This window comes from Molothrus aeneus, unplaced genomic scaffold, assembly GCF_037042795.1.
Source record: "Molothrus aeneus isolate 106 unplaced genomic scaffold, BPBGC_Maene_1.0 scaffold_30, whole genome shotgun sequence".
NCBI classification, from domain to species: domain Eukaryota; kingdom Metazoa; phylum Chordata; class Aves; order Passeriformes; family Icteridae; genus Molothrus; species Molothrus aeneus.
In genome coordinates, this window is record NW_027098964.1 from 1 (window position 1) to 27,565 (window position 27,565).

The window sequence follows — 27,565 nt, forward strand, 5'->3', positions numbered from 1 at the left end:
GGGAGATGAGAGTATTTTGCATAGAAATTCTGGAATTGTGGGAATAAAAGCGATGGAGACGCCGGAGGTTCGGGATTGGGCGGGGGTTGGGAGGGGAAGTTTTGGGGTGCGGGACCCCTCGGAGGTAAAATTTTGGGGGATTTTTTAGGGAATTTTTGGGATTGGAAAAGGTCGTTGTGGGGTTAAATGGGGAGTTTGGGGGCTCAGGGGGATTTGGGGGGGTCCTGAGTGGGATTTGGGGGGTGCTGGAGGGGTCACGGAGGCCGGGGACCACCCCGGAGTTGGAATTTGGGGAGATTTTGGGCGGTTTTGGGGTGGAAAGGACGCGTGGGAACGGGCACGGGAGCGGCAGCCAATCAGAAGCGAGAGCGCGCAATGGAGGCGCGGCCAAGGCGGTTTGTGAATGGAGGGCGGGGTTTATGAACGGAGCGCGGGATTTATGAATGGAGGGCGGGGTTTATGAACAGAGCGCGGGATTTATGAATGGAGGGCGGAGTTTATGAACAGAGCGCGGGATTTATGAATGGAGGGCGGAGTTTATGAACGGAGGGCGGGGTTTTCCCACCCTCATCACCACCTCAGCACCTTCCCGCCCTAATTATCGCTAATTACCAGTTGTAATTAATTTATTACCAAGCAGAAAAAGGGGGGGGGAGACCCCCCTGGAATGGGGGGGACCCCAAATTTATTGGGGGGAGGAGTGGGCGGGGCGCTCTGGCCACGCCCATTTCCCACTTTGGTCCCAGGGGTTTTTTGGGGGGGTCCCGGGTGGGGAGGGGCAGGGAATTTTGGGGTCCCTGAAGTTTTGGGGGATCCTGGGAAGATTTTTGGGGGTCCCATAAAAATTTGGGATCAGCCCAGGTGAGATTTGAGGGTCCCAGAGCACGGAAACCTCCCCGAAATCCTCTTAAAAAAAATCTGAATTTTGGGGTGATTTTGGGCTTTCCACAAAATTTTTGGGGTCCCAGGTGAAATTTTGGGGGGTCCCATCAAATCTCGCCGTGATTCCAAGGGAAATTTTGGGGTTCTCAGAGCGTAAGAGCCAAAAATCCCTTTTTAAACCCCCCCAAAAAATCGCAATTTTGGGGGGGATTTTGGGGGGGATTTTGGGGTTTTTGGGGTGCTGGGGATTTTGGGGTCACTCCCGTTTGGGGTGGGGGTCCCGGGAACCCCCCAAAAGCAGCAGCTGGGCCAGCAGGACCCCGTTGCAGGCGGCCGAGGCCGCGAAGGTCGAGGCCAAAAGGAGATCCCCGGTTTCCTGCAAAATTGGGGGAAATTTGGGGGATTTTGGGAAAAACTGGGGGATTTGGGGGAAATTTGGGGGATTTTGGGGGAAAATTGGGGGATTTTGGGTAAAAATTTGGGGGATTTTGGGTAAAAATTTGGGGGATTTGGGGGAAATTTGGGGGATTTTGGGGAAAATTTGGGGGGTCCTGGAGAGGGATTTTTGGGGGTCCTGGAGAGGAAATTTTGTGGGGAATTTAAAAGAAATTTTGGGATTTTTGGGGGATCCTGGGGAGATTTCAAGGGAATTGAGGGATTTTTGGGGGGTTCTGGGAGAAATTTTGGGGGAAATTTGGGGGATTTTAGGGAAAATTGGGGGATTTGGGGGCTGTGGGTGAAATTTTGGGGGATCCTGGAGAGGGATTTGGGGGATTTGAGGAGGAATTTGGGACTTTTCAAAGGATTTTAGGGGGAATTTGGGGATTTTAGGGTGGAATTTTGGGGGATCCTGGGGAGATTTAAAGGGAATTGAGGGATTTTTGGGGGAAATTTGGGGTGAATTTGGGGCAAAATTGAGTAAAAAATTGGGGATTTTGGGGGTTCTGGGTGGGTTTTAGGATCAGGGATTTTTTTGGGGAGGCTTTTTGGGATTTGGGGATTTTGGGATTTGGGGTCTCACCGTGAGGGAGGTGAAGATTCGGGCCAGGGCCCCCCCAAACAGGAGCCCCGTGGAGACCCCCGAGAGCTGCCCCGTGTGGCCCTGCCGGGCGTTGGTCACGATCTGGAGCAGCTGAGGGGGAAATTTTGGGGCATTTTTGGGGTTTTCCAAAATTTGGGAGGCCCTAAAATCTTCCCTGAGCCATCGGGGAGGTGAAAAAATCCAAAAAATGGGAAAAAAAAACCCACAAAAAACTCCATAAATGGACCCAAAATGAGCGTGAAATAAGAAGAGGATTTGGTGGGGTTTGGGTAAAAAAAAAACCCCAAAATTCCACCCCAAACCCACCCAAAATTTCTCCCAAATCTCTCCAGGACACCCCAGATCTTCCCCAAACCCCTCCAGGACTCCCCATAATTCCCCAAAACCCCTCAAAATCCCCCCAAAACCCCCCTAAAATCCCCTCAAAATCCCCCCCAAACCCCCCTAAAATCCCCCCAAAACTCCCCCAGAACCCCCCAAAATCTCCCAAAATCCCCCTCAAAATCCCCCCAAACCCCCCCTAAAATCTCCCAAACCCCCCCAAAACCCTCCTCAAATCCCCAAAATCCCTCTAAAATCCCCCCAAAATCCTCCCTAAAATCCCCCAAAACTCCCCCAAATTTCCCCCATAATCTCCCCCAAAACTTCCCCAAAACCCCCCAAAAATTCCCCCAAAACTCCCCCCAAACCCCCCCAAAATCCCCCCAAAATGCCCCAAGCCCTCACCCTGCTGAGGATGATGATGGGCAGGTTCAGGGCCTGCAGGGCAGTGACGAAGCTCAGCGGGGTCAGAGGAGACACCAAAACCCCCAAAAAGGCCCCAAAAACGGCCACGAGCGCCAGCCCTGGTGGGGAGGGGACACAAAGGGGGTCAGGGGTGGGAAAAAACCCAAAAAAACCAAAAAAAAAAACCCCAAAAAAACCCAAAATCGCCCCCCAAAAAACCCCAAAAACCTCCAAAATCCCCCCCCCCAAAAAACTCTGAAAACCTCCAAAAAACCCCAACCCCCCCCCCCAAAAAAACCAAAAAAACAAAAAAAACCCCAAAATCCCCCCCAAAAAAACCCCAAAAAACCCCAGAAAAACAAACAAAAAAAAAACCAAACCCCCCAAAAACCCCAAAAAAAACAAAAAAAAAACCAACCCAAAAAACACCCAAAATCCCCAAAAACACCCCAAAAACGGCCACAAGTGCCAGCCCTGGTGGGGAGGGGACACAAAGGGGGTCAGGGGTTGGAAAAAACCCAAAAAAAACCAAAAACCCCCCAAAAAACCCTCAAAATCCCCCCCAAAAAACCCAAAATCGCCCAAATTGCCCCCAAATCCCGGCCCAAACCTCGGCCCGTGCGGCCCCCGAAGTGCAGGATGAGGAAGAGGAGGGTGAGGGTCTGCAGGAGGAGGAAGAGCGACTCCCCCCAGGCGCTGTTGGGATTTTGGGGGGGTCAGGAGGGGAAAAAATGGGGAGAATCCCGTGAGAGGATGGAGGGAAATGGCTCCAAATGGCCCCAAAATACCCTAAAAGTTCCCCAAATACCCTAAAAGTTCCCCAGAATTTCCCAAATTCCCTCCAAATTTCCCAAATCCCCCCCCTAGATTCCCCTAAACCACCCCCAAATCCCCAAAACTGACCCCAAAATCCCGCCCAGACCCCTCAAAATCCCCCTCAAAGCTCCCAAATCCACCCCAAACCCCCTCAAATCCCCCAAATCCACCACAAGTGCCCCCCAAATCCTTCCCAAATCCATCCCCAACCCCCCCAAATCCCCCCTAAATTCACCCCAAATCCACCCCCAAACCCCCACAAATCCCCCAAAATCCTTCCCAAATCCATCCCCAACCCCTCTAAACCCCCCAAAACCCCCCAAAATCCCCAAATTTCCCCCCTCACCTGAAGGGGAAGCCCCGGGCGCAGCCGTAGCCCACGGAGCCCCCCAGGGCCAGCAGCTCCAGCAGCACCGAGGGGAGGCTGAGCCCCCGCCCACTGCGGGACCCCCAAACCTTCAGCAGCTGGGGCACCTTCACTGAGGGGGGAAACGGGGTAAAAACCCAAAAAAAACCCAAAAATCCAGCCCAAAATATGAAAAAACCGCTTAAAAATACCCCAAAATGCCCCCTAGGGACCCCCGAACCTTCAGCAGCTGGGGCACCTTCACTGAGGGGCGAAATGGGGTAAAAACCAAAAAACCCCAAAAATCCAGCCCAAAATATGAAAAAACCGCTTAAAAATACCCCAAAAATGGCTTAAAAATACCCCAAAATTCCCCCCCAGGGTCCCCCAAACCTTCAGCAGCTGCGGGACCTTCACTGAGGGGGGAAATGGGGTTAAATTAAAAAAAAAAAAAATCCACCCCAAAAAAATCACCCCCAAATTAATCCTAGAATAATCTGGGACCACAAAACCCCCAAAATCTTCCCTGGAGCTCCCAAATCCCCTCAGATCTTCTCAAAATCTCACCCAGGACGGATCCCGCCACAATCCCGTAGCCCAGAACTTTGCTCAGGAGGATTTTTAGGCACGGAACTGCGGAGAAAGGACAAAGGTGAGGTGAAGTGACCCCAAAGTTCAAAAAAAAATCCTCAAAATCCCCTCAAAATTTCTCAAAATCCCCTCAAAATTCCTCAAAATTTGGATATCCCATACCCAAAACAAAAATGGCGGCGACATCGCCTCACAACCAAAACCAAGATGGCGGCGCTTCTTTCCCGCGCCCAAAACCAAGATGGCGGCGCCCCTCTCAACTCTCACCCGTAACCAAAATGGCGGCCGCCCCCACAGCCCTTAAAGGAGCCCAAAAATCCCCCACACAACCACCCGAAAAGCCCCGAAAAGCCTCAAAATCCCTAAAAAAATTTCTTAAAATTTGGCTAGCCCAACACCCAAAACAAAGATGGCGGCATCGCCTCACAGCAAAAACCAAGATGGCGGCGCTTCTTTCCCGCGCCCAAAACCAAGATGGCGGCGTCCGTCACAACTCTCGCCCGTAACCAAAATGGCGGCCTCCCCCAAAGCCCTTAACGGAGCCCCAAAATCCCCCTCAAAACCGCCGGGAAATCCCCGAAAAGCCCCAAAATCCCTAAAAAAAATTCTCAAAATTCCTCAAAATTTGGATAGCCCCACACCCAAAACAAAGATGGCGGCATCGCCTCAAAGCCAAAACAAAGATGGCGGCGCCCCTCTCAACTCTCGCCCGTAACCAAAATGGCGGCCGCCCCCACAGCCCTTAAAGGAGCCCCAAAATCCCCCTCAAAACCGCCCGAAAAGCCCCGAAAAGCCCCAAAATCCCTAAAAAAATTTCTCAAAATTCCTTAAAATTTGGCTAGCCCAACACCCAAAACAAAGATGGCGGCATCGCCTCACAGCAAAAACCAAGATGGCGGCGCTTCTTTCCCGCGCCCAAAACCAAGATGGCGGCATCCGTCACAACTCCCGCCCGTAACCAAAATGGCGGCCGCCCCCACAGCCCTTAAAGGAGCCCCAAAATCCCCCTCAAAACCGCCCGAAAAGCCCCAAACTCGCTGCCCGCGGCCTCTCCGTCACCATCGAGGAGCTGGAAGCGGAGGAAGAATCGGTCGAAGCAGTGCTCGGGCAGCAGAAACGGGACGAGCCAAGGCCGGAGCGGCTCCATGGCGGCTCCCGCGCTGAGGGGAAATCGGCGGGAAACGCCCCTCGTATGCCGTGATTGGCTGAGACGCCAGAAAATCGCGCCCCTCTAAACCCGCCCCGTAATCCTATTGGATAGGATAGCGAAATTGCCTGTCAATCAAAAGCTCCACAAAGCTGTGATTAGTCAATGGTTTATTGCGCAACCTGATTGGTTGAGTGGGCGTAAGGCCCCGCCCCTCGCTGGTGCGGCGTGCTGTGATTGGCCAGTTCTTTATTAATAGGATTAAAGTTTTAAATCCCCCCGAATCGCACAGAAATCCCCCAAATTCACCCAAATTTTGTGTCCGGAGCGCTCTGAACCCCCAAAAATCCCTTTCCAAATCCTCTCTTTAAAGCCTCAAATGTAGGTGACAAACACAAATTTGCGGGGTCTTGAGTGTTTCGACTTTGGGGGATTCCAGGCACCGAACATGAGGGAATTTGAGAGATCTTGGGGTTCAGGGGGGTCACTGACCCGGTTTTCGCTGACCCTCCTCTTCTGGGGCTTCAGACGGAGATTTTGGGGTCCCAGAGCGATTCTGAGGGCTTCAACCCGTCCAGAACTGAATTTTGGGGGTCCAACCCCCAAATTTTTGGGACTCCGGAACATCCAAAATGAACCTTCCCCCGTTTGTCCTCCGCGCATGCGTATTGAAGGCGCACACACCGCCATATATGGAAAATCTTGTGTCTTCTTATTCCCCATTGCGCATGCGCTATACACGCATGGGCGCCGCCATATTTACCGGCTTTTCCGTTCGTCTCCATTCCCATTGCGCATGCGCACTACACCCATGGACGCCGCCATGCGTGCCGGCGTTGCCGTACGCATTCGCCAGACCGCACCCGGAAGCGCTGAACGGGCCCGGACCGGAGCCGGGACCCTCCGGGATCCCCCCCGGTAACCCCGGACCGGAGCCGGGACCCTCCCCCCTCAGAACCCCCCGGTAACTCCGGGACCCCCCCGCTAATCCCGGACCGGAGCCGGGACTCCCTCTCAGGATCCTCCCGGTAATCCCAGATCAGGCCTGCGACCCCCTCCCGGTAACCCCGGGACCCCTTCGGTAACTTCGGGAGCCCCCCCGGTAACACCGGACCAGGCCCGGGACCCCCCCAGGACCCTCCCGGTAATCCCGGACCAGGCCCGAGACCCCCCCGGTACCGCCGGGACCCCCACCCGGTAACCGAGGATTCCCCCCGGACCCTCCGTTATCCTCCCGGTATTCCCGGAATTTTTTTGGGATTTAACCCCCAAATTCCCGTTTTTTGCGTCCCCCCAGACCCCTCGTTATCCTCCCGGTATTCCCGGGATTTAAGTCCCGTTATCCCCGTAAAATTCCCGAAAATTCTCGGGATTTCCTCGGGGTTTAAGGCCCCATAATCCGCGGGATTTTCTCTCGTTCTTGCTCCTGGGATCGCCCCAAAATTCCCAGAATTTTCTCGGGATTTAACCCCAAAATTCCCCCAGCATTTCCCCAAAATACCCGGATTTTTTTTGGGATTTAACTCCCATTATCCCCCCCAAAATTCACAGAATTTTTCTAGGATTTAACCCCAAAACTTCCCCAATATTCCTCCAAAATTCCAGAAAATTCCCAGAATTTTGCTCGGGATTTAACCCCGAAATTCCCTCAATATTTCTCCAAAATTCACGGATTTTTTTTTTCTGGGATTTAACTCCCATTCTCCTGCAAAAATTCCCCAAAAATTCCCGAATTTCTCCCGGGATTTATCCCCCCCACTCCCATCAATATTCCCGGAATTCCACCGGGATTTAAGCCCCCAAAATTCCCGGAATTCCCTCTGGATTGAACCCCCCCAACCCCCCAAATTCCCCACATTTCCTCGGGATTTAACGCCCAAAATTCCTGCGATTTAATCCCTCCAAAATTCCAAAAAATTCCCGAAATTCTGCCCGGATTTAACCCCAAAATTCCGGAAATTCTAACGGGATTTAATCCCTCCATCCCCACCTTTCTCCCCCTATTTTTCCCTCATTTTCCCCCAATATTCCTGAAATTCCCTCAGGATTTAACCTCTCAATTCCCAGATATTTTCCCCATTTTTCCTCCTTTTTTTTCCTCAATTTTCCCATATTTTCCCTCCTATTTTTCCATTTATCCCAATCTTTTTTCCCTTTCCCCTAATTTTCTTCCTTAATTTCCCTTTTCCCCCATTTCTTTGTCCGTTTTATTCCCATTTCCTCTCATTTTTCCCAATTTTCCCCCCAATTTTCCCTCCTAGTTTTCCCCATTCTTTTCTCCATTTCCCCCATTTTTCCCCCCATTTTCCCGCCTATTTTCCCCATTATTTTTCCTCCTATTTGTTTTCCCCATTCTTTTCTCAATTTTTCCTTTTTTCCCTCAATTTTTCCTCCTACTTCCCCATTATTTTCCCATTTCCCCTCCTATTCCCCCATTTTTTCCCCATTTCCCCCTAGAATTTCCCCCATTTCCCCTCCTATTTCCCCCATTTTCCCCCTCATTATTTCCTCTATTTCCTCCATTATTTCCCCTCCTATTCCCCTCATTTTTTCCCCCATTTCCCCTCCTATTCCCCCCATTTTTCCCCCATTTTCCCCTAGAATTTCCCCCATTTTTCCCCCCATTTCCTCTTCTATTCCCCCATTTTTCCCCATTTCCCCCTAGAATTTCTCCCATTTTCCCCCCATTTTTCCCCCATTATTCCCCCCATTTCCCCTCCTATTCCCCCCATTTATTCCCCCCATTTTTCCCCATTTCCCCCTAGAATTTCCCCAATTTCCCCTCCTATTTCCCCCATTATTTCCCCTATTCCCCCCATTATTTCCCCCATTTCCCCTCCTATTCCCCCCATTTTTCCCATTTATTCCACCCATTTTTTCCCCATTTCCCCCTAGAATTTCCCCCATTTTTCCCTAGAATTTCCCCAATTTCCCCTCCTATTCCCCCCATTTGTTCCCCCATTTTTCCCCTATTTCCCCCATTTTTTCCCCCATTTCCCCCTGCTATTTCCCCCACTATTGCCCCCATTATTTCCCCCATTTCCCCCTCCTATTTCCCCCACTATTGCCCCCATTTTTCCCCCATTTCCCCCCCGAATCCTCCCCATGGAATCCCAGTGCGATTACTCCATGTACTTCCCCGCCGTCCCCTTCCCTCCGCGGGAATTTTTGGCGGGAGATTCCTCCGGTTACCGCGCCCTCCCGCGCCGGAACCACCTGTACCTGGGCGAGACCGTTCGCTTCCTGCTGGTGCTGCGCAAGAACCCCGCAAATCCCGACCGGAACCCCGACAGGAACCCCGAGAGAAACCCCGACAGAAATCCCGACAGAAATCCCGACAGGAACCCCGAGAGAAACCCCGAGAGGAACCCCGAGGCAACTCCCGCCAACCCCGAGCGAAGCCCCGCCCACGCCGGCCGAAGCCCCGCCCACGCCGGCCGAAGCCCCGCCCCCTGCGGCGGCAATTTCCCGGGAAAAACGCCCTGGGCCCAGCTCGCCGCCTCGCTCTCCGCGCTCGCCACCGTCACCAGCGGCGACAGCCGGGCCCGCGATGAGGACGATGAGGAGAATTCCGCCGATAACCCCGGCGGGGATCTGGGCAATTTCGGCCGTGCCGAGGATTCCCGGCAGCCGCCGCCGCTGTTCCGCGAGTGCCGCGCGCTGCTCACGCACTCGCGGGGCCCCGCGGGCAGCGCCGGGGCGGGGGTGAGCGCCGGAACCTTCTGGAATTTCGGGCTCCTTGGGGCTGCTGGGGCTCCGCTTTTTCTGGCGGTTTTCCCGGGTTTTCCCTGGCTTTCCCATTTTTCCTCGTTTTTCCTGGATTTTCCCCGTTTTCCCCCTTTTTTCCCCATTTTTTTCCCATTTTTTTCCCTGGGTTTTCCCCGTTTTTCTTTGAATTTTCCCCATTTTTCCTGGGTTTTCCCATTTTCCCCCCTTATCCCCATTTTTCCAAGGTTTTTCCCATTTTTCCTGGGTTTTTCCCATTTTCCCCCATTTTGCCACTTTTTTCCCATTTTTTCCCATTTTTTCCCCATTTTTTCTCCATTTTTCCCATTTTTTCCCATTTTCCCATTTTTTCTCAATTTTCCCCCATTTTTCCCATTTTCTCCCCATTTTCCCATCTCCCCGTGGACGATCCCATCATCTCTCAGGAAGAGGTCATTTCCCCATTGATTTTTCCAATTTTTCCCCTAACTTTTCCCTGTTTTTTCCCCTTTTTCCCCCATTTTTTCCCATTTTTCCCTGTTTTTTCCCATTTTTCCCAATTTCCCTGTTTTTCTCCCCATTTTCCCAGCTCCCCGTGGACGATCCCATCATCTCTCAAGACAAGGTCATTTCCCCATTGGTTTTCCAAATTTTCCCCCATTTTTTCCCTGTTTTTTCCCATTTTTTCCCATTTTTTCCCCATTTTCCCCATTTTTCCCCATTTTTCCCAATTTCCCTGTTTTTCTCCCCATTTTCCCAGCTCCCCGTGGACGATCCCATCATCTCTCAGGACGAGGTCATTTTCCCCCTCACCGTGGCCCTGGACCGGCTCCCGCCCGGCACCGCCAAGGCCAAGGTGGGGACATCGGGGACATCTTGGGGACATTTGGGGACATTTGGGGACATTGGGAAGGGGATGGGCCTTGGGGACACTGGGGACACCTTGGGGACATTGGGAATGGGACGGGGAGGGACCTTGGGGACATTTGGGACACTGGGGACGGACATTTTGGGGACATTTGGGGACATTGGGAATGGGATGGGGAGGGACTTGGAGGACACCTTGGGGACACTTTGGGGACGTCTTGGGGACACTTTGGGGACATCTTGGGGACATCGGGAATGGGATTGGGAGGGACCTTGGGGACACTTGGGAATGGGAGGGGCCTTGGGGACAATGAGGGGACATCAGGAATGGGATGGGGAAGGGACCTTAGGGGACACCTTGGGGACACTTTGGGGACACCTTGGGGACACCTTGGGGACACCTTGGGGACATTGGGAATGGGATTGGGAGGGACCTTGGGGACAACCAGGGGACACTCTGGGGACATCTTGGGGACATTGGGAATGGGATGGGGAAGGGACCTTGGGGACACCTTGGGGACGCTTTGGTGACCCCGTGGTGTCCCCTCGGTGTCCCCAGATCGTGGTGACCGTGTGGCAGCGGGACACGGAGCCCCCGGAGCTGCAGGAGGGGACAGGGACAGGGACAGAGCCAGGCCAGGTGACAACGGCAGGGACAGGGACAGGGACAGGGCCAGGGGGGTACCTGAGGCTGCTCCAGGGCCGCGCCCCCGGCCAGGTGTTCCGGCAGCAGCACGGCGCCTTCAAGGCACAAGGTGAGGTCCCCAAATGTCCCCAAAGTGTCACCTCCCCTCCTCTGGTGTCCCCAAGGTGTCACCTCCCCCATGGTGCCACCCCCAGGTGTCCCCTGGGTGTCCCCGTGGAGCCTTCAAGGCACAAGGTGAGGTTCCCAAATGTCCCCAAAGTGTCACCTCCCCTCCTCTGGTGTCCCCAAGTGTCCCCTGAGTGTCCCCCAAGTGTCACCTCCCCAGTGCTGCCATCCCCAAGTGTCCCCCGAGTGTCCCCAAGGTGTCACCTCCCCCATGGTGCCACCCCCAGGTGTCCCCTGAGTGTCCCCGTGGAGCCTTCAAGGCACAAGGTGAGGTCCCCAAATGTCCCCAAAGTGTCACCTCCCCTCCTCTGGTGTCCCCAAGGTGTCCCCCAAGTGTCCCCAAGGTGTCACCTCCCCCATGGTGCCACCCCCAGGTGTCCCCTGGGTGTCCCCGTGGAGCCTTCAAGGCACAAGGTGAGGTCCCCAAATGTCCCCAAACTGTCCCCAAGGTGTCACCTCCCCTCCTCTGGTGTCCCCAGAGTGTCACCTCCCCAGTGCTGCCATCCCTAGGTGTCCCCAGGTGTCCCCTCAGTGCCACCCCCAGGTGTCCCCATGGAGCCTTCAAGGCACAAGGTGAGGTCCCCAAATGTCCCCAGACGTCCCCAAAGTGTCACCTGCCCAAAGCCACCCCATTCCCTCAGGGACCCCCAAGGATTGTCCCCAAGCCCAATCTGGGGACACTTTTGGTGCCACCAAGGTGGGACAAAGCCCCTCGGCCCAGCCCGGTGGCCCTGGCTGGCTGTCCCCAAGTGTCCCCTGGTGTCCCCACAGTGTCCACGCTGCTGACGGTGCTGCCACCCCCCCGTGTCCGCTGCCGCCAGGTGACCGTGTCCGGAAAGTACCTGACCGTGCTCAAAGGTGACACCTGGGGACAGCTGGGGACAGCTGGGGACATCGGGGGGGTTGGGGACATCGGGGGGGTTTGGGGACATTTGGGGGGGTTGGGGACAAAGAGGGTGGGGGGGGAAAAGGGGGAAAAGGGGGAAGGGTCACCCCTGATGACCCCCAGTGTCCCCAATTGTCCCTGATGTCCCCAATCCCCACAATGTCCTCAATGCCCTGCATGTCCCTGATGTCCCCAATGTCCCCAATGTCCCCAGTGCCGTTGATGTCCCCAACCCTGCAAATGTCCCCAGTGTCCCCAATGCCCTGGATGTCCCCAGTGTCCCCAATGATGTCCCCAGTGTCCCCAGTGTCCCCAATGTCCCTAATGCCCTGGATGTCCCCAGTGGTGTCCCCAATGGTGTCCCCACTGTCCCCAGTGCTCAATGGCAGTTCCCAGGAGGAGCTGTCCCTGTGGGACGTGCAGGTGCTGCCCCATGGCCCCGATGTCCCCATTGTCCCCAATGTCCCCATTGTCCCCAATGTCCCCAATGCCCTGGATGTCCCCAATGTCCCCAATGCCCTGGATGTCCCCAATGTCCCCAATGGTGTCCCCGCTGTCCCCAGTGCTCAATGGCAGTTCCCAGGAGGAGCTGTCCCTGTGGGACGTGCAGGTGCTGCCCAATTTCAACGCCAGTTACCTGCCCGTGATGCCCGATGGCTCCGTGCTGCTCGTGGACGACGTCTGGTGAGCCTGGGGACACCTTGGGGACACCTTGGGGACACTTGGGGACAATGTGGGGGCACCTGGGGGACACCTGGGGACAGCTGAGCACAATGTAGGGAGACCTGGGGACACCTGGGGGACATTGTTGTCACCTAGGACAGCCTGGGGACACCTTGGGGACACTGAAGACACCTTGGAGACAATGTGGGGGCACCTCAGGACAAGTGGGGGACGACTGGAGACACCTTGGGGACAAAGTGGGGACCTTGGGGACAGTGTAGGGCTCTTGGGGACACCGTGAGGACCTTGGGGACAATGCGGGGACCTTGGGGATGCCATGAGGACACTGGGGACAATGTGGGGACACCTTGGAGACAATGTGGGGGCCTTGGGGACACCGTGAGGACCTTCAGGACAACGTGGGGACACCTTGGGGACAATGCTGTGACCTTGGCGACAATGTGGGGGCCTTGGGGACAATGCAGGGACCTTGGGGACATTATGAGAACCCTGGGGACAATGTGGGGGCCTTGGGGACAATGTGGGGACCATGCGGACACCGTGGGGACCTTGGGGATGTGACGTGTCCCCCGAGCGTCCCCCGAGTGTCCCCTGAGTGTCGCCGCTGTCCCCTGGCAGCCACCACTCGGGGGAGGTGCCCGTGGGGGCGTTCTGCCGCGTCCCCGGGTGCCACTCGGGGTGGCCGTGTCCCCTGAGCGCCCTGGAGGAGCAGAACTTCCTGTTCCAGCTGCAGGCGCCCGAGCGGCCGCCCCGCGACGCCAAGGAGGTGAGGGGACACCTGGGGACACCTGGGGACAACCGGGGACAACCGTCGAGGGCCACCAGGCTCAGCCAAGGGGCTTTGTCCCGCCTTGGTGGCACTAAAAGTGTCCCCAAGTTGGGGTTGGGGACAATCCCTGTTGGTATCTGGGGGGTTGGGGACACTTGGGGACACCTGGGGACATCAGCCAGGGCCACCAGGCTGGGCCAAGGGGCTTTGTCCCGCCTTGGTGGCACCAAAAGTGTCCCCAAGTTGGGGTTGGGGACAATCCCTGTTGGTATCTGGGGGGTTGGGGACACTTGGGGTGGCCTTGGGTACAACAATCAAAGGCCACCAACCCAATCCAAGCCCCCCAAGATGCCACCAACCCCCCCTGACCGTGCTGTCCCCGGGCTTGGTGACAATCCCCGGTGGCCCTGGGGACGCTGGGGACATGGAGGCCACCGCGGGGGCAGCGCGGTGACAGCGATGTCCCCGAGCAGGGCCTGGAGGTGCCGCTGGTGGCCGTGGTGCGGTGGTCGACGCCGAAGCTGCCGTTCACCAACAGCATCGTCACCCACTACCGGTGAGTGCCACCCCCGTGCCACCCCCGTGTCACCCCCGTGCCACCCCCGTGTCACCCCCGTGTCACCTCCGTGTCCCCAAGGCCTCCAGAACCTCCTGTGGTGCCACCACCTCGTTGTTGTCACCTCGTTGTCCCCGTGTCCTTCCATCCTCCCAGCGTTCTTTGGCTCCTTTCTGGACTTTCCCACGATGCCACCTCGATGTCCCCATGATGTCCCCGTGATGTCCCCAAGCTCTCCAGACCTTCCCCAGAGCCACCTCTGAATGTGCCACCACCTCCTGTCCCCTCATTGTCACCTCATTGTCCCAGTGCCACCACGTCCCCAGAGCTCTCTGGATCTTCTCTGGGATTGTCCCCAAGATGCCACCTCGATGTCCCCATGATGTCCCCAAGCCCTCCAGACCCTCCTGGTGGCCCCTCCATGTGCCACCACCTCCTGTCCCATCAATGTCACCTCCTGTCCCAGTGCCACCACGTCCTTGTGGCCCTTTGGGGCTCCTGTGGGGTTGTCACATGATGCCACCTCCATGTCCCCGTGATGTCCCCATGATGTCCCCAAGCCCTCCAGACCCTCCTGGCTTCTTCTGCGTGTGCCACCACCTCCTGTCCCCTCATTGTCCCAGTGCCACCACGTCCCCAGAGCTCTCTGGATCTTCTCTGGGATTGTCCCCAAGATGCCACCTCGATGTCCCCATGATGTCCCCAAGCCCTCCAGACCCTCCTGGTGGCCCCTCCATGTGCCACCACCTCCTGTCCCATCAATGTCACCTCCTGTCCCAGTGCCACCACGTCCTTGTGGCCCTTTGGGGCTCCTGTGGGGTTGTCACATGATGCCACCTCCATGTCCCCGTGATGTCCCCATGATGTCCCCAAGCCCTCCAGACCCTCCTGGCTTCTTCTGCGTGTGCCACCACCTCCTGTCCCCTCATTGTCCCAGTGCCACCACGTCCCCGGAGCTCTCTGGAGCTCCCCCAGAGGTGTCCCCGCGATGCCACCTCCATGTCCCCACGATGTCCCCAAGCCCTCCAGACCCTCCTGGTTGCCCAGAGCCACCTCTGAATGTGCCACCACCTCCTGTCCCCTCATTGTCCCAGTGCCACCACGTCCCCGGAGCTCTCTGGAGCTCCCCCAGAGGTGTCCCCGCGATGTCCCCGCGATGTCCCCTCGATGTCCCCGCTGTCCCCTCAGGCTGCCCAGCATCCGTCTGGAGCGGCCGCGCTTTGTCATGACGGCCACCTGCGAGTCCCCGGTGGTGGCCCTGCAGCGCTTCACGGTCACCTACACCCTGCTCAACGACCTGCAGGACTTCCTGGCCGTCCGGCTGGTCTGGACACCCGAGGCCACCGCCGGTGGGGACATTGGGGACATTTGGGGACGTTGGGGGCATTGGGGGAATTGGGGGTGTTGGGGACATTAGGAATGTTGGGAGGACTGGGGACATTTGGGGACATTGGGGACCTGCAGGACTTCCTGGCCGTCCGGCTGGTCTGGACACCCGAGGCCACTGCTGGTGGGGACACTTGGGGACATTGGGGGGATTGAGGATGTTGGGGACATTGGGGATGTTGGGAGGACTGGGGACACTTGGGGACATTGAGGACATCGGGGACATTGGAGGGATTGGGGACACTGGGGGGATTGGGGACACTTGGGGGTTTGGGGACATTGGGGACATTGGGGACTTTGGGGGGATTGAGGACAGTTGGGGACATTGGGGACACTCAGGGGGACATTGGGGACACTGGGGACACTTGGGGGGTAAAAGGGAGATGGGGATAAAGGGGACAAGGAGGGGACAAAGGGACGGGGAGGGGACATGGGGACAAGGAGAGAACCCCAACTCCTAAAAACTCCCAAAAAAATCCCAAAAAAATCCCTCAAAGAATTCCCAAAAAAATCCTCCAAAAATTCCCCTAAAAATTCCCCCAAAAAATCCCCCAAAAATTCCCCCAAACAATCCCCAAAATCCCCCCAAAAATTTCCCCAAAAAATCCCAAAAAATCCCCCAAAACTCCCAAAAGTTCCCCAAACAATCCCCAAAAAAACCCCTCAAAATATCCCCCCAAAATCCCAAAAATTCCCCCAAAAAATTCCCCCAAAAATTCCCCCAAAAAATCCCCAAAAAATTCCCCAAAATTCCCCCAAAAAATCCCAAAAAATCCCCCAAAAAATCCCCCCAAAATTCCCCAAAAAATCCCCCCAAAATCCCCCCAAAAATTCCCCAAAATCCCCAAAAAATCCCAAAACATTCCCTAAAAAATTCCCAAACAATCCCCCAAAAATCCCCCCAAAAATTCCCCAAAAAATCCCCAAAAATTCCCCCAAAAATCCCCAAAAATTCCCCAAAAAATCCCCCAAATCCCCCTAAACCGCCCTCATTGGCCGATTTTCCGGAACGTTCCGCGCGCAGGGCGCTCCCGGGGCTCCCTGGACTCCGTCGTTTGCCACACGCCCCTGACCAACCTGGGCTACTCCCGCAAGGGCAGCGCCCGCACCTTCCGGGTGGCCTTCCAGGCGCTGCGGGCCGGGCTCTTCGAGGTCAGTGCCACCCCCGGTGTCACCTGTGCCACCCCCGGTGTCACCTGTGTCACCTGTGCCACCCCCGTGCCACCCCCGTCCCCGTTATCCCCATCGTTATCCCATTCCCAGTGTTCCCAGTGTTCCCAGTATCCCCAGTATCCCCGTTCCAGGCGCTGCGGGCCGGGCTCTTCGAGGTCACTGCCACCCCCGGTGCCACCTGTGCCACCCCTGGTGTCACCTGTGTCACCTCTGTCACCCCCGGTGTCACCTCTGTCACCCCTGTGCCACCCCCGTCCCCGTTATCCCCATCGTTATCCCGTTCCCAGTATCCCCAGTGTTCCCAGTATCCCCGTTCCAGTCCATTCCTGGTCACCAGTGCCACCCCAGTACCACCAGTGCCCATCCCAGTGCTCCCAGTGCCACCTGTGTCACCCTCCCAGTCCCTCCCAGTCCCTCCCAGTACATCCCAGTGCCCCCAAAACTCCCTTCTGGTCTCATCCCAGTTGCTCCCAGTCCCTCCCAGTCGCTCTAAAACCCCATCCCAGTCCCTCCCAGTGCCTCCCAGTGCCTCCCAGTGCCTCCCAGTGCTTCCCAGTGCCCCTAAAATCCCAGCCCAGTAACTCCCAGTATATCCCAGTCCCTCCCAGTGCCTCCCAGTGCCCCAAAATCCCCTCCCATTGCCTCAGATCCTCCCCAAAGCTCCCCCAGTGCTCCCTCCCAATGGCTCCCTCTAACTCCCAGTGTCTCCCAGTCCCTCCCAGTGCCTCCCAGTGTCTCCCAGTCCCTCCCAGTGTCTCCCACTGTCTCCCAGTCCCTCCCAGTGTCTCCCAGTGTCTCCCAGTCCCTCCCAGTGCCTCCCAGTGCCCTCCCAGTCCCTCCCAGTGCCTCCCAGTAACCCCCAGTGTGTCCCAGCTGTCGCAGCACATGAAGCTGAAGCTGCAGTTCACGGCCAGCGTCAGCAGCGCCCCGCCCGAGGCGCGCCCGGTGTCGCGCAAGAGCAGCCCCAGCTCCCCGGCCGTGCGCGAGCTCGTGGCCGGCCTGGGCCGCTCCCAGTCCTTCTCCCACCAGCAGCCGGCGCGCAGCCACCTCATGAGGTACTGGGAGGGACTGGGAGGGGACTGGGATAAGGTTTGGGGGCACTGGGAGGGACTGGGATAAGGTTTGGGGGCGCTGGGAGGGACTGGGAGGGACTGGGATAAGGTTTGGGGGCACTGGGAGGGACTGGGAGGGACTGGGATAAGGTTTGGGGGCACTGGGAGGGACTGGGATAAGGTTTGGAGGGACTGGGATAAGGTCTGGGGTGCTGGGAGGGACTGGGAGGGACTGGGATAAGGTTTGGGGGCACTGGGAGGGACTGGGAAGGGACTGGGAGGGGGTTTTGGGGTACTGGGAGAGATTGGGGGAGCACTGGGAGGGACTGGGAGGGACATTGAGGGGACTGGGAGGGATGGGATGTGACGCAGGGACACTGGGGGGTGACACTGAGGTGACACAGGTGACACTGGGGCTGTTACAGGGACACTGCAGGTGACCAGGGAGTGACACAGGTGACACTGCTGTCCCTGTCCCCAGGCCCGGCAGCGTGATGGAGCGCAGGGCCATCACCCCGGGGTGACACAGGGACACTGTAGGTGACACTGAGGTGACACAGAGGTGACACAGGTGACACAGGTGACACTGGTGTCCCCAGGTCCGGCAGCGTGATGGAGCGCAGGGCCATCACCCCCCCGGTGGGGTCCCCCGTGGGCCGTCCCCTGTACCTGCCCGCAGGTGACAAAGCCGTGCTGGCCCTGGACAAGATCGCCAAGAGGGAGTGCAAGGTGCTCGTGGTGCCACCCGTCAAGTGACAGCGGGGGGACAGCGAGGGGACAGCGAGGGGACAATGTGGGGACAGCAGGGGGACAGTGAGGGGACAACGAGGGGACATCAACAGGACAGCAAGGGGACAGGGTGGGGACAACGAGGGGACAGGGTGGGGACAGAACAGGACAGAGGGGACAGGGGGGGATAGCAGGGGGACAGCGGGGGCACAACAGGGGGACAGCATGGGGACAATGCGGGGAGAGTGAGGGGACAACGAGGGGATAGCAGGGGGACAGCGTGGGGACAGCAGGGACAGCATGGGGGGACAGTGGGGGGACATGGCCAGAGTGGCAGGGACGGCTCTGGGACAGTGGGGACAGGGGGACAATGGGGACAATGGGGACAAGGCCACCCCCGGTGTCCCCAGAGCCTCAGGGCCACTTCCAGGGCCTTGGGGACATTGGGGACAGGGACCAAGGGGACAGGGCCACCCCCCTGTGCCATCTTCAGGACATTGGGGACAATGGGGACAGAGCCACCCTCGGTGTCCCCAGTGTGCCAGGGACGGGGACCAAGGGGACAGGGCCACCCCCAGAGCCTTGGGGACACTGTGGGGACATTGGGGACAACGCGGGGGGGTCGCTGCCACTGCCACGTGCCATGGAGGGGACCTTGGGGACACTTTGGGGACACGGCCTGGAGCCGTGCCCGCGTTTGGGGCTCTGGGGACATTTGGGGACATCGGGGAAGTGTCCCCGAGCCAAAGTGGGGGGAGAGGGGAGGGGCCTGCAGTGCCACCCCCGGGCTGGGGACATTGGGGACAAGGTTGGCACCTCTGTCCCTGTTATTTATTGCCAATAAAGAGACCTGGATGTCACCTGGTGTCACCTGGATGTCCCCAGGGGTGGCCTGGATGCCACCCGATGCCACCCGGGTGTCCCCAAGGAGGTCACAAAGCACCAAAGCCGCCCTCGGACGCCGTTTATTGTCCCCACGGGGGGGGATCTGGGGACACTTTGGGGACAGCAGGAGAGGGGACAGGGCAGCGGTGCCACCACCTCCTCTGGGGACACTTTGGGGACCTCTGGGGACATTTCTCACACGGCCACCGGCTCCTGGACGTGGTGGTGGCGCTTGACCACGAAGAGTTTCTGTCCCGAGACGGTGACGAGGAGGGAGTGCTCGCCAAACACCACTGGGGACAATGGGGACAATGGGGACAGGGCCACCCCCGGTGTCCCCAGAGCCACCCCCGGTGTCCCCAGGGCCATCAGGGACAGTGACAGGGAGGGAGTGCTCGCCAAACACCACTGGGGACAATGGGGACAGGGCCACCCCTGCCGTGGGGACATTTGAGGACATTTTGGGGACATTCAAGGAGATTTAGGGACATTTTGGAACCGGTCTGGGACCATTTTGGGGTCATTTGAGTCCATCTGGTCACTTTTGGGGACACTTTGGGGACACCTGGGGCCATTTTGAGCCCTTTGGGACATTTTGGGGGACATTTGGGGGCAATTTAGGATCACCTTGGGACCATGTGGGGACATTTAGGGCTATTTTGGGTACATTTAGGGCCATTCTGGGGCCATTTTTGGCGGTTTTGGGGCCGTTCCTCACCCAAGAGGCAGCAGAAGGGCAGCTCATGGCCATGGGGCCATTTATGGACATTTTGGGGCCATTTTGGGTCATTTTTTGGCGGTTTTGGGGCTGTTCCTCACCTGAGAGGCAGCGGAAGGGCGGCTCATGGCCACAGGGCTATTTTGGGGCAGTTTTGGGGCCATTTTTGGTGGTTTTGGGGCCGTTCCTCACCCGAGAGGCGGCGGAAGGGCAGCTCGTGGCAGTGGGGCCATTTAGGGACCATTTAGGGCCATTTTGGGGCCATTTTTAGCGGTTTTGGGGCCATTTCTCACCTGAGAGGCAGCGGAAGGGCAGCTCACGGCCGTGGGGCCATTTATGGACATTTTGGGTCAATTTTTGGCGGTTTTGGGGCCGTTCCTCACCCGAGAGGCGGCAGAAGGGCAGCTCATGGCCACAGGGCTATTTTGGGACCATTTTGGGTCAATTTTGGGCAGTTTTGGGGCCATTTCTCACCCGAGAGGCGGCGGAAAGGCGGCTCATGGGAGTGGGGCTATTTAGGGCCATTTTGGGGCTATTTTGGAGCCATTTTTGGGGCCATTTCTCACCCGAGAGGCGGCGGAAGGGCGGCTCATGGCCACAGGGCTATTTTGGGGCAGTTTTGGGGCCATTTTTGGCGGTTTTGGGGCCTTTTCTCACCCGAGAGGCGGCGGAAGGGCGGCTCGTGGCCGCGGGGCAGGCGCAGCCCCAGGGCCGTGGCCACCAGGCCCTGCAGCACCGTGGCCGTGTGCTCGTCGTTCTCCAGGTCCCCCGAGGACTGGGCAGGCAAAAATTCCACGTTTGGGGAACCCCAAAATGGTTGGGAACTCTCAGGGGAAAATCCCCAAAAAATTTAGGGGAACCCGGAGGGGAAAAATCCCCCCAAAAAAATGGCACCGGAATGCAGCAAAATCACCCCAAAAAGCAGCTGGGAACCCCTAAAAAAGGAGCTGGGGATCCCCCAAAAATTCCCAAAATTCTTGGCGATCCCCCAGAATTTTTTGGGAATTTTCAGGGGAAAATCCCGAAAACAATTGGGGGAGCCCAGAAGGGCAAAATCCCAAAAAATGCCCCAAAAACCACCTGGGAATCCCCAATTTTTAGGGATCCCTCCCCCAGATTTTCTCCTCCCCTCTCCCCCAATTTTTCCCCCCATTTTTAGGGACCCTCCCCCAAATTTTCTGCTCCTCCCTCCCCCAACTTTTAGGGACCCCTCCCCAATTTTTTCCCCCATTTTTTTGAATCACCCTCCCCCAATTTTTAGGGACCCCTGCCCCCAATTTTCTGCTCCCCCCTTCCCCAATATTAAGACCCCAAAAAAAGTTGGACTCCCCCAGTTTCTCCCCCATTTTTTGGGTCCCCCTCCCCCAATTTTTGGGGACCCCTCCCCTTTAATTTTTCCACCCCCGTTCTCCATTTTTTCTCCCAATTTCAGGGACCCCCTCCCCAGTTTTTTCCCCCATATTTTTGGATCCTCCTCCCCCAATTTTTGGGTGCCCCTCCCCAATTTTTAGGGACCCCGCCCCAGGTTTTTTTCCCCCCATTTTTAGGGACCCTTCCCCAATTTTTTCCTCCCTCCTCCCCTGATTTTTCCCCCCCATTTTTGGGGTCTCACCGCCAGCACGGCGCCGTCGCTGATGACGAGGTACCCGGCCTGGGCCGGCACCCGCTCCAGCCCCTGCGTCAGCGCCGCCGTCTGCGACCAGCACAAACCAGTATGAACCAGTATAAACCAGTATAAACGAGTACAGACCAGTATAAACCAGTATGAACCAGTGCAGAGCGCTACAGACCACCGTGAACCATTACGGGCTGGTTCGGGCCAGTGACCCTCAGGATCCGCTCCAGTATAAACCAGTATGGACCAGTATGAACCAGTACAAAGCAGTACGGGCCGCTGGCGTCCCAGTAAGCACCAGTAACACCCGAGCCGCCCCCCAGTGACCCCTCAGGACCCCGCCAGTTCCTCCCAGTCCATTCCCAGTCCCTCCCAGTCCATTCCCAGTTCCCCAGCCCAGTTCTCACCATAGCGACGCTCCCACTTCCTGTTCCGGTCACGTGACCCCCGCCCTCATAGCCAGCCCCGCCTCTTCATTGGTTCAGAGAGCCGCTCGTCACCAACGCGCCCACCAATCAGAGTGGGCTGCGGGATCACGTGGTTGAACTCTATGGTTCAGCGGACCGGAAGTGATGCTCAGTCCTCCCGCGTTCTCTTTATGGTTTCCTCCGTTAAACCGGAAGTTCCGCTCATTCTTTCACCGCTCCTCTCTATTGTTCTTCCGCAGACCCGGAAGTGACGCTCAGTCCTCCAGCGCCCCTCTCTATCGTCCCTCAGTCCTCCAGCTCCGCCCCCGCACTCCGAAAACGCCCAAATTTGGGCAAAACGGCGCAAAAGAGCTTCAAAAAATGGAATTTCCCTCACCCCCCCCGGCCACCGCCATGATGGGCACAAGCTGAGCACTCCATGGTGGCCACACCCACCCCCACGATAGCCACGCCCACCCGAAATGTGGCCGCACCCACCCCACGATAGCCACGCCCACTCATCGGGAGCCACGCCCACTCCACCAGTGGTCAAACCCCATGTCCTGGTAGCCACCAGCCCCACGTGACCACTGCCATGGTGGCCACGCCCGTCCCGATGGTAGCCACGCCTACCCACAGGATGCTCATCCCCACACTAGCCACGCCCACCCCCACGATGGCTATGTCCATCCCCACAGTTGCCACGCCCATCCCCAGTAGCCACACCCACCCCAATGATAACCACGCCCACTAAATTTTAGCCACACCCACTCCTATGGTAGCCACGCCCAGCCCACTGTAGCCACGCATCCCCACATTATCCACGCCCACCTCAATGCAAACCACACCCACCCCATGATAGCCACGCCCACCCACCACTAACCACGCCCACCACATTTTGACCACGCCCCCTTTCCCCGGGGGGCGTGACCGCGGCGCAGGCGGGGGGCGTGGCCAGGGCCGTTTCCGGGGTTTATTCGTTCGCTGCCGTCCAATCACGAGCCCGTGCCCGGTGGGGGGGGGGGGGAAGGGGGAGAGGGGGGAGGGGTGGGAGCGCCCCGCCCCCCGCCCCGCCCCTCCCCCCCCATAAATCCATATTTATAGAATTCCGTATTTATAGCCCCGCCCCCACCCCGCGCGCTGCCCCTCCCCCACCCCGCCGGGCTCTCCGGGGGCGGGGGGGGGTTGGGGGGGGGGGGGTTGGGGAGGGGTTGGGGGGGGTGGGGGAGGGGCGGGGCCCCCCCCAGGCCCCGCCCCCCCTCAGTCGTCGATGCAAATCACCTCCCCCCCCCGGGGCTCCTTGCGCTGCTGCTCCAGCGCCTCCGCCTCGCGCTTCACCAGCACCGCGGGGCCGTTCGAGGCTGGGGGGGAAACGGGGGCGTCAGGGGGCGTCTGGGACCCCCCACCCATCCATGGGAACCCCAGAGACCCCTCCCCACCCATGGGAACCCCCCCACCCACGGGTGACACCCCCTGAGACCCCTCCCCACCCACGGGAACCCCCTCAGGGACCCCCCCAATCAATGGGAGCCCCTCGCGCTTCACCAGCAACGGGGGTGTCAGACACACCCAGAGACCCCCACCCATGGGTGACACCCTTGGGACCCCTCAGTGACCCCGACCCCGCCGCCCCAGTGACCCCTCCCCAAACGACCCCTCCAAGGATCCCCCAAATGGTCCCCCCAGGGACCCCTCGGTGACCCCTGGTGGCATCTGGCACCCCGGGGGGGATGTCCCCATTTGTGACCCCCATGTCCGATTGTCCCCAGTGTCCCCTCAGTGTCCCCACTGTCCCCAGTCTCACCGGAGATGAAGGACCCTGGTGGCATCTGGCTGTAGTTGGCCCCCCCGGGGTGGGGGAGGGCTCCGGCCGGGGGGGTCCCAAAGGTGCCCCCGTAGCTCGGGGGGGTGGCGTAGGGACCCGGCGGGAAGCTCTGGGGACAGGGACAGGGCTGTCACTGCCAGGGTCACCTCCAGGGTCACCGCCAGGGTCACCTCCCAGGGTCACCCCCAGGGTCACCTCCCAGGGTCACCTCCCAGGGTCACCTCCCAGGGTCACTCCCAGGGTCACCGCCAGGGTCACCCCCAGGGTCACCGCCAGGGTCACCCCCAGGGTCACTCCCAGGGTCACCGCCAGGGTCACCGCCAGGGTCACCTCCAGGGTCACCTCCCAGGGTCATCCCCCCCATGTCACCTCCTGGTGCCACCCCCCTGCTGTCACCTGCTGTGGGGGCAGGGGACATTCCCAGGGCAGGGTGGCAGGGGCACAGGGTGACAGGGTGACAATGTCCCCAGGGCAAGGTGACAGTGTCCCCAAGGTGTCACTCACGGGCGGGGGGTGGCTCTCGGTGCCCTTGCTGGCCAGGCGGCTGCGGATGCCATAGTGGGGACAGGGGCAGGGTGACAATGCCGATATCCCCGGGGGCAGTGTGACAAGGTGACAAGGTGACAATGCCAATGTCCCCAGGGGTGACTCACGGGCGGGGGGTGGCTCTCGGTGCCCTTGCTGGCCAGGCGGCTGAGGATGCTGCGCTCGCTCATCTGCAGGCGGGCGGCGATGGGGGGGATGCGGGACAGCGTGGCCGGCAGGCGCGTCACGTCCGCCTTCATGTCACTGAGCAGCTCCTCCAGCTGGTTCAGCACTGCCCGCGGGCACAGAGAGAGAGAGACAGCCCCGTCAGCACCGCCCGGCCCTGCTCACAGCCTACTCACAGCTTACTCACAGCCTACTCACGGGTTACTCACGGGTTACTCGTGGGGAGGGGGTGGGCGGGAGATACTCACGTGAGAATGGGAGGTAGAGAGAGGGAGGGGGAGGAGGTGGGAGTTACTCAGGGGTTACTCAGAGCTTACTCAGGGTTGCGGGTGGGCGGGGGAGGGGGGCATGCACAGGGGGAGGGGGTGTGAGTAGGGTGGGGGTACTCAGGGGATACTCCTGACTTACTCTGGGTTTATTCCTGGCTTACTCTGGGTTTACTCCTGATTTAACTCGCCCACAGTGGAGGTACCCCCTCAGCTGTGCTCCTTACTCTGAGTATCTCCTCGAGGTACTTGGGAGATACTCCAGGGTTACTCTTTACGCTCTGGGGGTACTTGTTGGATGCCCCAGTAATACTCCAGGGTTACTCCTGCCTTACTGCAGGCCTGCACACACTGGGCTACTCCATGGCTACTCCATGGCTACTCCTCGGACATGCTGGAGGTGACTCCAGGGATATTCCTGGCATTAAATACACCAGGGATACTCCGGGTTTACTCAGCTCATCCCCCCCGAGCCCTCCAGGCTTTACTCATTAATTACACCAGGGATACTCCGCGCTTACACCGGGGTGCTCCAGCGCATGCAAACACCGGTGCTACTCCAGCCTTACTCCCAGCATGCACCGCGGGGATACTCCGGGGATGCTCCGCCCAAACAGCCCCAGGCAAGGAGGGAGGAGGGAGGGAGGGAGGGAAGGGATCAAGGCGTAAACTACTCCAGAGATACACACAGGACGGCACTAGGGACATACTCCAGCTTTACACCACAGCTACTCAGCAGAGCCACCTCAGCGCCAAGCCACGACCCCTCCATGCGCCTCCCGCCTTACGCTGACTTTACTCCGAGCTTACTTGGACTTTATTGCAACTTTGCTCTGCCTTTACTCCAAATTTCCTCAGAATTTCCTCTCCCTTTGCGCTGACTTTACTTGGACTTTACTCCAAATTTACTTGGATTTTACTCCACCTTTACACTGACTTTACTTGGACTTCAGTCTGAATTTACTGAGACTTTAGTCCCAATGTACTCAGACTTTAGTCTGAATTTACCCAGACTTTACTCCTCCTTTACGCTGACTTTAGTCCAAATTCACTCCAAATTTACTCTGCCTTTACGTGGACTTCAGTCCGAATTTACATGGACTTTACTTGGACTTTAGTCCCATTTTACTCGGACTTTAGTTCCAATTTACTCAGACTTTAGCCCGAACTTACTTGGACTTTAGTCTGAATTTACTTGGACTTTACCCTGACCTTACTCCAACTTTACTGCTACTCTAATCATACTCTACTCCTACTTTGCTAGTGCTTTACTCCAACTTTAAGACTACTTTACTCCAACTTTAAGACTACTCTACTCTACTCTACTCCTGCTTTACTACAACCTTACTATCACTTTACTCCACCTTTACTACCACTTTCCTCCACCTTTCCAGCACCTCTCCTGGCGCCCCGTGCCCGGCGTCGCGGCGCAGCCCCGCCCCTGCCCCGCCCCAGAAAGCACACGCAGAGCAAGGAGACACCGGGAGGCGGCGTTGGGTGGGAGCAAACCCCTCTTTAATGGCGTCACAGGCGCGTACAGAGCACGAGGCGGGCGCTACACGGGCCGAGCCCCGCGCCGGGCGCGCCGGCCCTGCTGCCGCCCCTTACCCTTGTGCAGCACGGCGTTGGCCGGCTTGTTGCCCGCCAGCGACTCCTTGGACAAGTGCTGGTGGCTCTCGGCCAGGCACTCGACCTCGGCGAAGCGCGTGTTGAGCGCCATGGCGGGGTGGCTGGGGTCCTGCGTCATGTTCAGGTAGGCGGCGCGGCGCAGCTGCTCCTCGATCACCAGCGCCTGCTCCAGCAGCTGCAGCAGGAGGGGAGAAAGGAGGGGATGGGTTCGGGTGTGGGGAGAGGGGGGGAGCCCCAATTCCATCAACGGCTGGGGGGATCAGTCTTGAGTCCATCAACAGCTGGAGGGGTCAGAACTGATTCCATCAACGGCTGGTGGGATCAGAACTGATTCCATCAACAGCTGGAGGGGTCAGAACTGATTCCATCAACGGCTGGAGGGGTCAGAACTGATTCCATCAACGGCTGGTGGGATCAGAACTGATTCCATCAACGGCTGGAGGGGTCAGAACTGATTCCATCAACGGCTGGAGGGGTCAGAACTGATTCCATCAACGGCTGGAGGGGTCAGAACTGATTCCATCAACGGCTGGAGGGTGCAGCCCTGATTCCATCAACAGCTGGAGGGGTCAGAACTGATTCCATCAACAGCTGGGGGGATCAGCCCTGATTCCATCAACAGCTGGAGGGGTCAGAACTGATTCCATCAACAGCTGGAGGGGTCAGAACTGATTCCATCAACGGCTGGAGGGTCCAACCCTGATTCCATCAACAGCTGGAGGGGTCAGAACTGATTCCATCAACAGCTGGAGGGGTCAGAACTGATTTCATCAACAGCTGGAGGGTCCAACCCTGATTCCATCAACAGCTGGAGGGATCAGAACTGATTCCATCAATGGCTGGAGGGGATCAGAAGTGACTTCATCAACAGCTGGGGCATTTAGCCCTGATTTCATCAACAGCTGGAGGGTGCAGCCCTGATTCCATCAACAGCTGGAGGGGTCAGAACTGATTCCATCAACAGCTGGAGGGATCAGAACTGATTCCATCAATGGCTGGAGGGAGCAGCCCTGATTCCATCAACGGCTGGAGGGGATCAGAAGTGACTTCATCAACAGCTGGGGCATTTAGCCCTGATTTCATCAACAGCTGGAGGGTGCAGCCCTGATTCCATCAACAGCTGGAGGGGTCAGAACTGATTCCATCAACAGCTGGAGGGGTTCAGGTGTGGGTGGGTCCAGCCCTGATTCCATCAATGGCTGGGGGGGTCAGAAGTGACTTCATCAACAGCTGGGGCATTTAGCCCTGATTCCATCAACAGCTGGAGGGGTCAGAACTGATTCCATCAACAGCTGGAGGGATCAGCACTGATTTCATCAACAGCTGGAGGGTTCAGGTGTG

The 27,565-nt window shown here is 58.0% G+C and overlaps 4 protein-coding genes across 6 annotated transcripts in view; 1 reads left to right on the plus strand and 3 right to left on the minus strand.

The window, feature by feature from the left end:
- Nucleotides 1–608: 608 nt before the first annotated feature.
- MPDU1 (mannose-P-dolichol utilization defect 1) lies at nucleotides 609–5,574 on the minus strand. The gene is made up of 7 exons (XM_066570579.1): nucleotides 5,463–5,574; nucleotides 4,380–4,445; nucleotides 3,813–3,945; nucleotides 3,261–3,346; nucleotides 2,651–2,769; nucleotides 1,904–2,014; nucleotides 609–1,258 (listed from the first exon to the last, which is right to left on the minus strand). Exons 1-7 carry the CDS (start codon nucleotides 5,548–5,550, stop codon nucleotides 1,139–1,141), a joined length of 723 nt encoding a protein of 240 aa, XP_066426676.1. The 5' UTR covers nucleotides 5,551–5,574; the 3' UTR covers nucleotides 609–1,138.
- An 845-nt stretch (nucleotides 5,575–6,419) lies between these two features.
- On the plus strand, nucleotides 6,420–18,290 carry TRAPPC14 (trafficking protein particle complex subunit 14). 3 transcript variants are annotated; one of them, XM_066570289.1, is made up of 11 exons: nucleotides 6,420–9,255; nucleotides 10,016–10,111; nucleotides 10,682–10,877; nucleotides 11,705–11,791; nucleotides 12,383–12,503; nucleotides 13,122–13,269; nucleotides 13,746–13,828; nucleotides 15,017–15,177; nucleotides 16,239–16,366; nucleotides 17,261–17,442; nucleotides 18,039–18,290. In XM_066570289.1, exons 1-11 carry the CDS (start codon nucleotides 8,656–8,658, stop codon nucleotides 18,193–18,195), a joined length of 1,959 nt encoding a protein of 652 aa, XP_066426386.1. In that variant the 5' UTR covers nucleotides 6,420–8,655; the 3' UTR covers nucleotides 18,196–18,290. The 3 variants fall into 3 exon arrangements, with proteins under 3 accessions (XP_066426386.1, XP_066426385.1, XP_066426387.1); XM_066570288.1 differs by lacking the exon at nucleotides 10,682–10,877 and having other exon boundaries at nucleotides 9,672–10,111; nucleotides 18,039–18,258; XM_066570290.1 differs by lacking the exons at nucleotides 12,383–12,503; nucleotides 13,122–13,269 and having other exon boundaries at nucleotides 6,421–9,255; nucleotides 18,039–18,258.
- Nucleotides 18,291–19,117: 827 nt separating this feature from the next.
- On the minus strand, nucleotides 19,118–21,980 carry LAMTOR4 (late endosomal/lysosomal adaptor, MAPK and MTOR activator 4). Its single transcript, XM_066570291.1, has 4 exons — nucleotides 21,794–21,980; nucleotides 21,384–21,464; nucleotides 20,429–20,546; nucleotides 19,118–19,346 (listed from the first exon to the last, which is right to left on the minus strand). The coding sequence occupies exons 1-4, from the start codon at nucleotides 21,794–21,796 to the stop codon at nucleotides 19,249–19,251; spliced, it is 300 nt and encodes a 99-aa protein (XP_066426388.1). The 5' UTR covers nucleotides 21,797–21,980; the 3' UTR covers nucleotides 19,118–19,248.
- A 1,037-nt stretch (nucleotides 21,981–23,017) lies between these two features.
- Nucleotides 23,018–27,565, minus strand: part of CHD3 (chromodomain helicase DNA binding protein 3) — a 41,780-nt gene continuing 37,232 nt past the window's right edge. Inside the window, exons 37-40 of the mRNA XM_066570222.1 lie at nucleotides 26,204–26,399; nucleotides 24,272–24,435; nucleotides 23,598–23,727; nucleotides 23,018–23,154 (exon numbers count right to left, since the gene is read on the minus strand). Coding sequence (XP_066426319.1) covers nucleotides 23,054–23,154; nucleotides 23,598–23,727; nucleotides 24,272–24,435; nucleotides 26,204–26,399 — 591 coding nt within the window. The 3' untranslated portion in view covers nucleotides 23,018–23,053. The remainder of the gene's footprint in view (nucleotides 23,155–23,597; nucleotides 23,728–24,271; nucleotides 24,436–26,203; nucleotides 26,400–27,565) is intronic.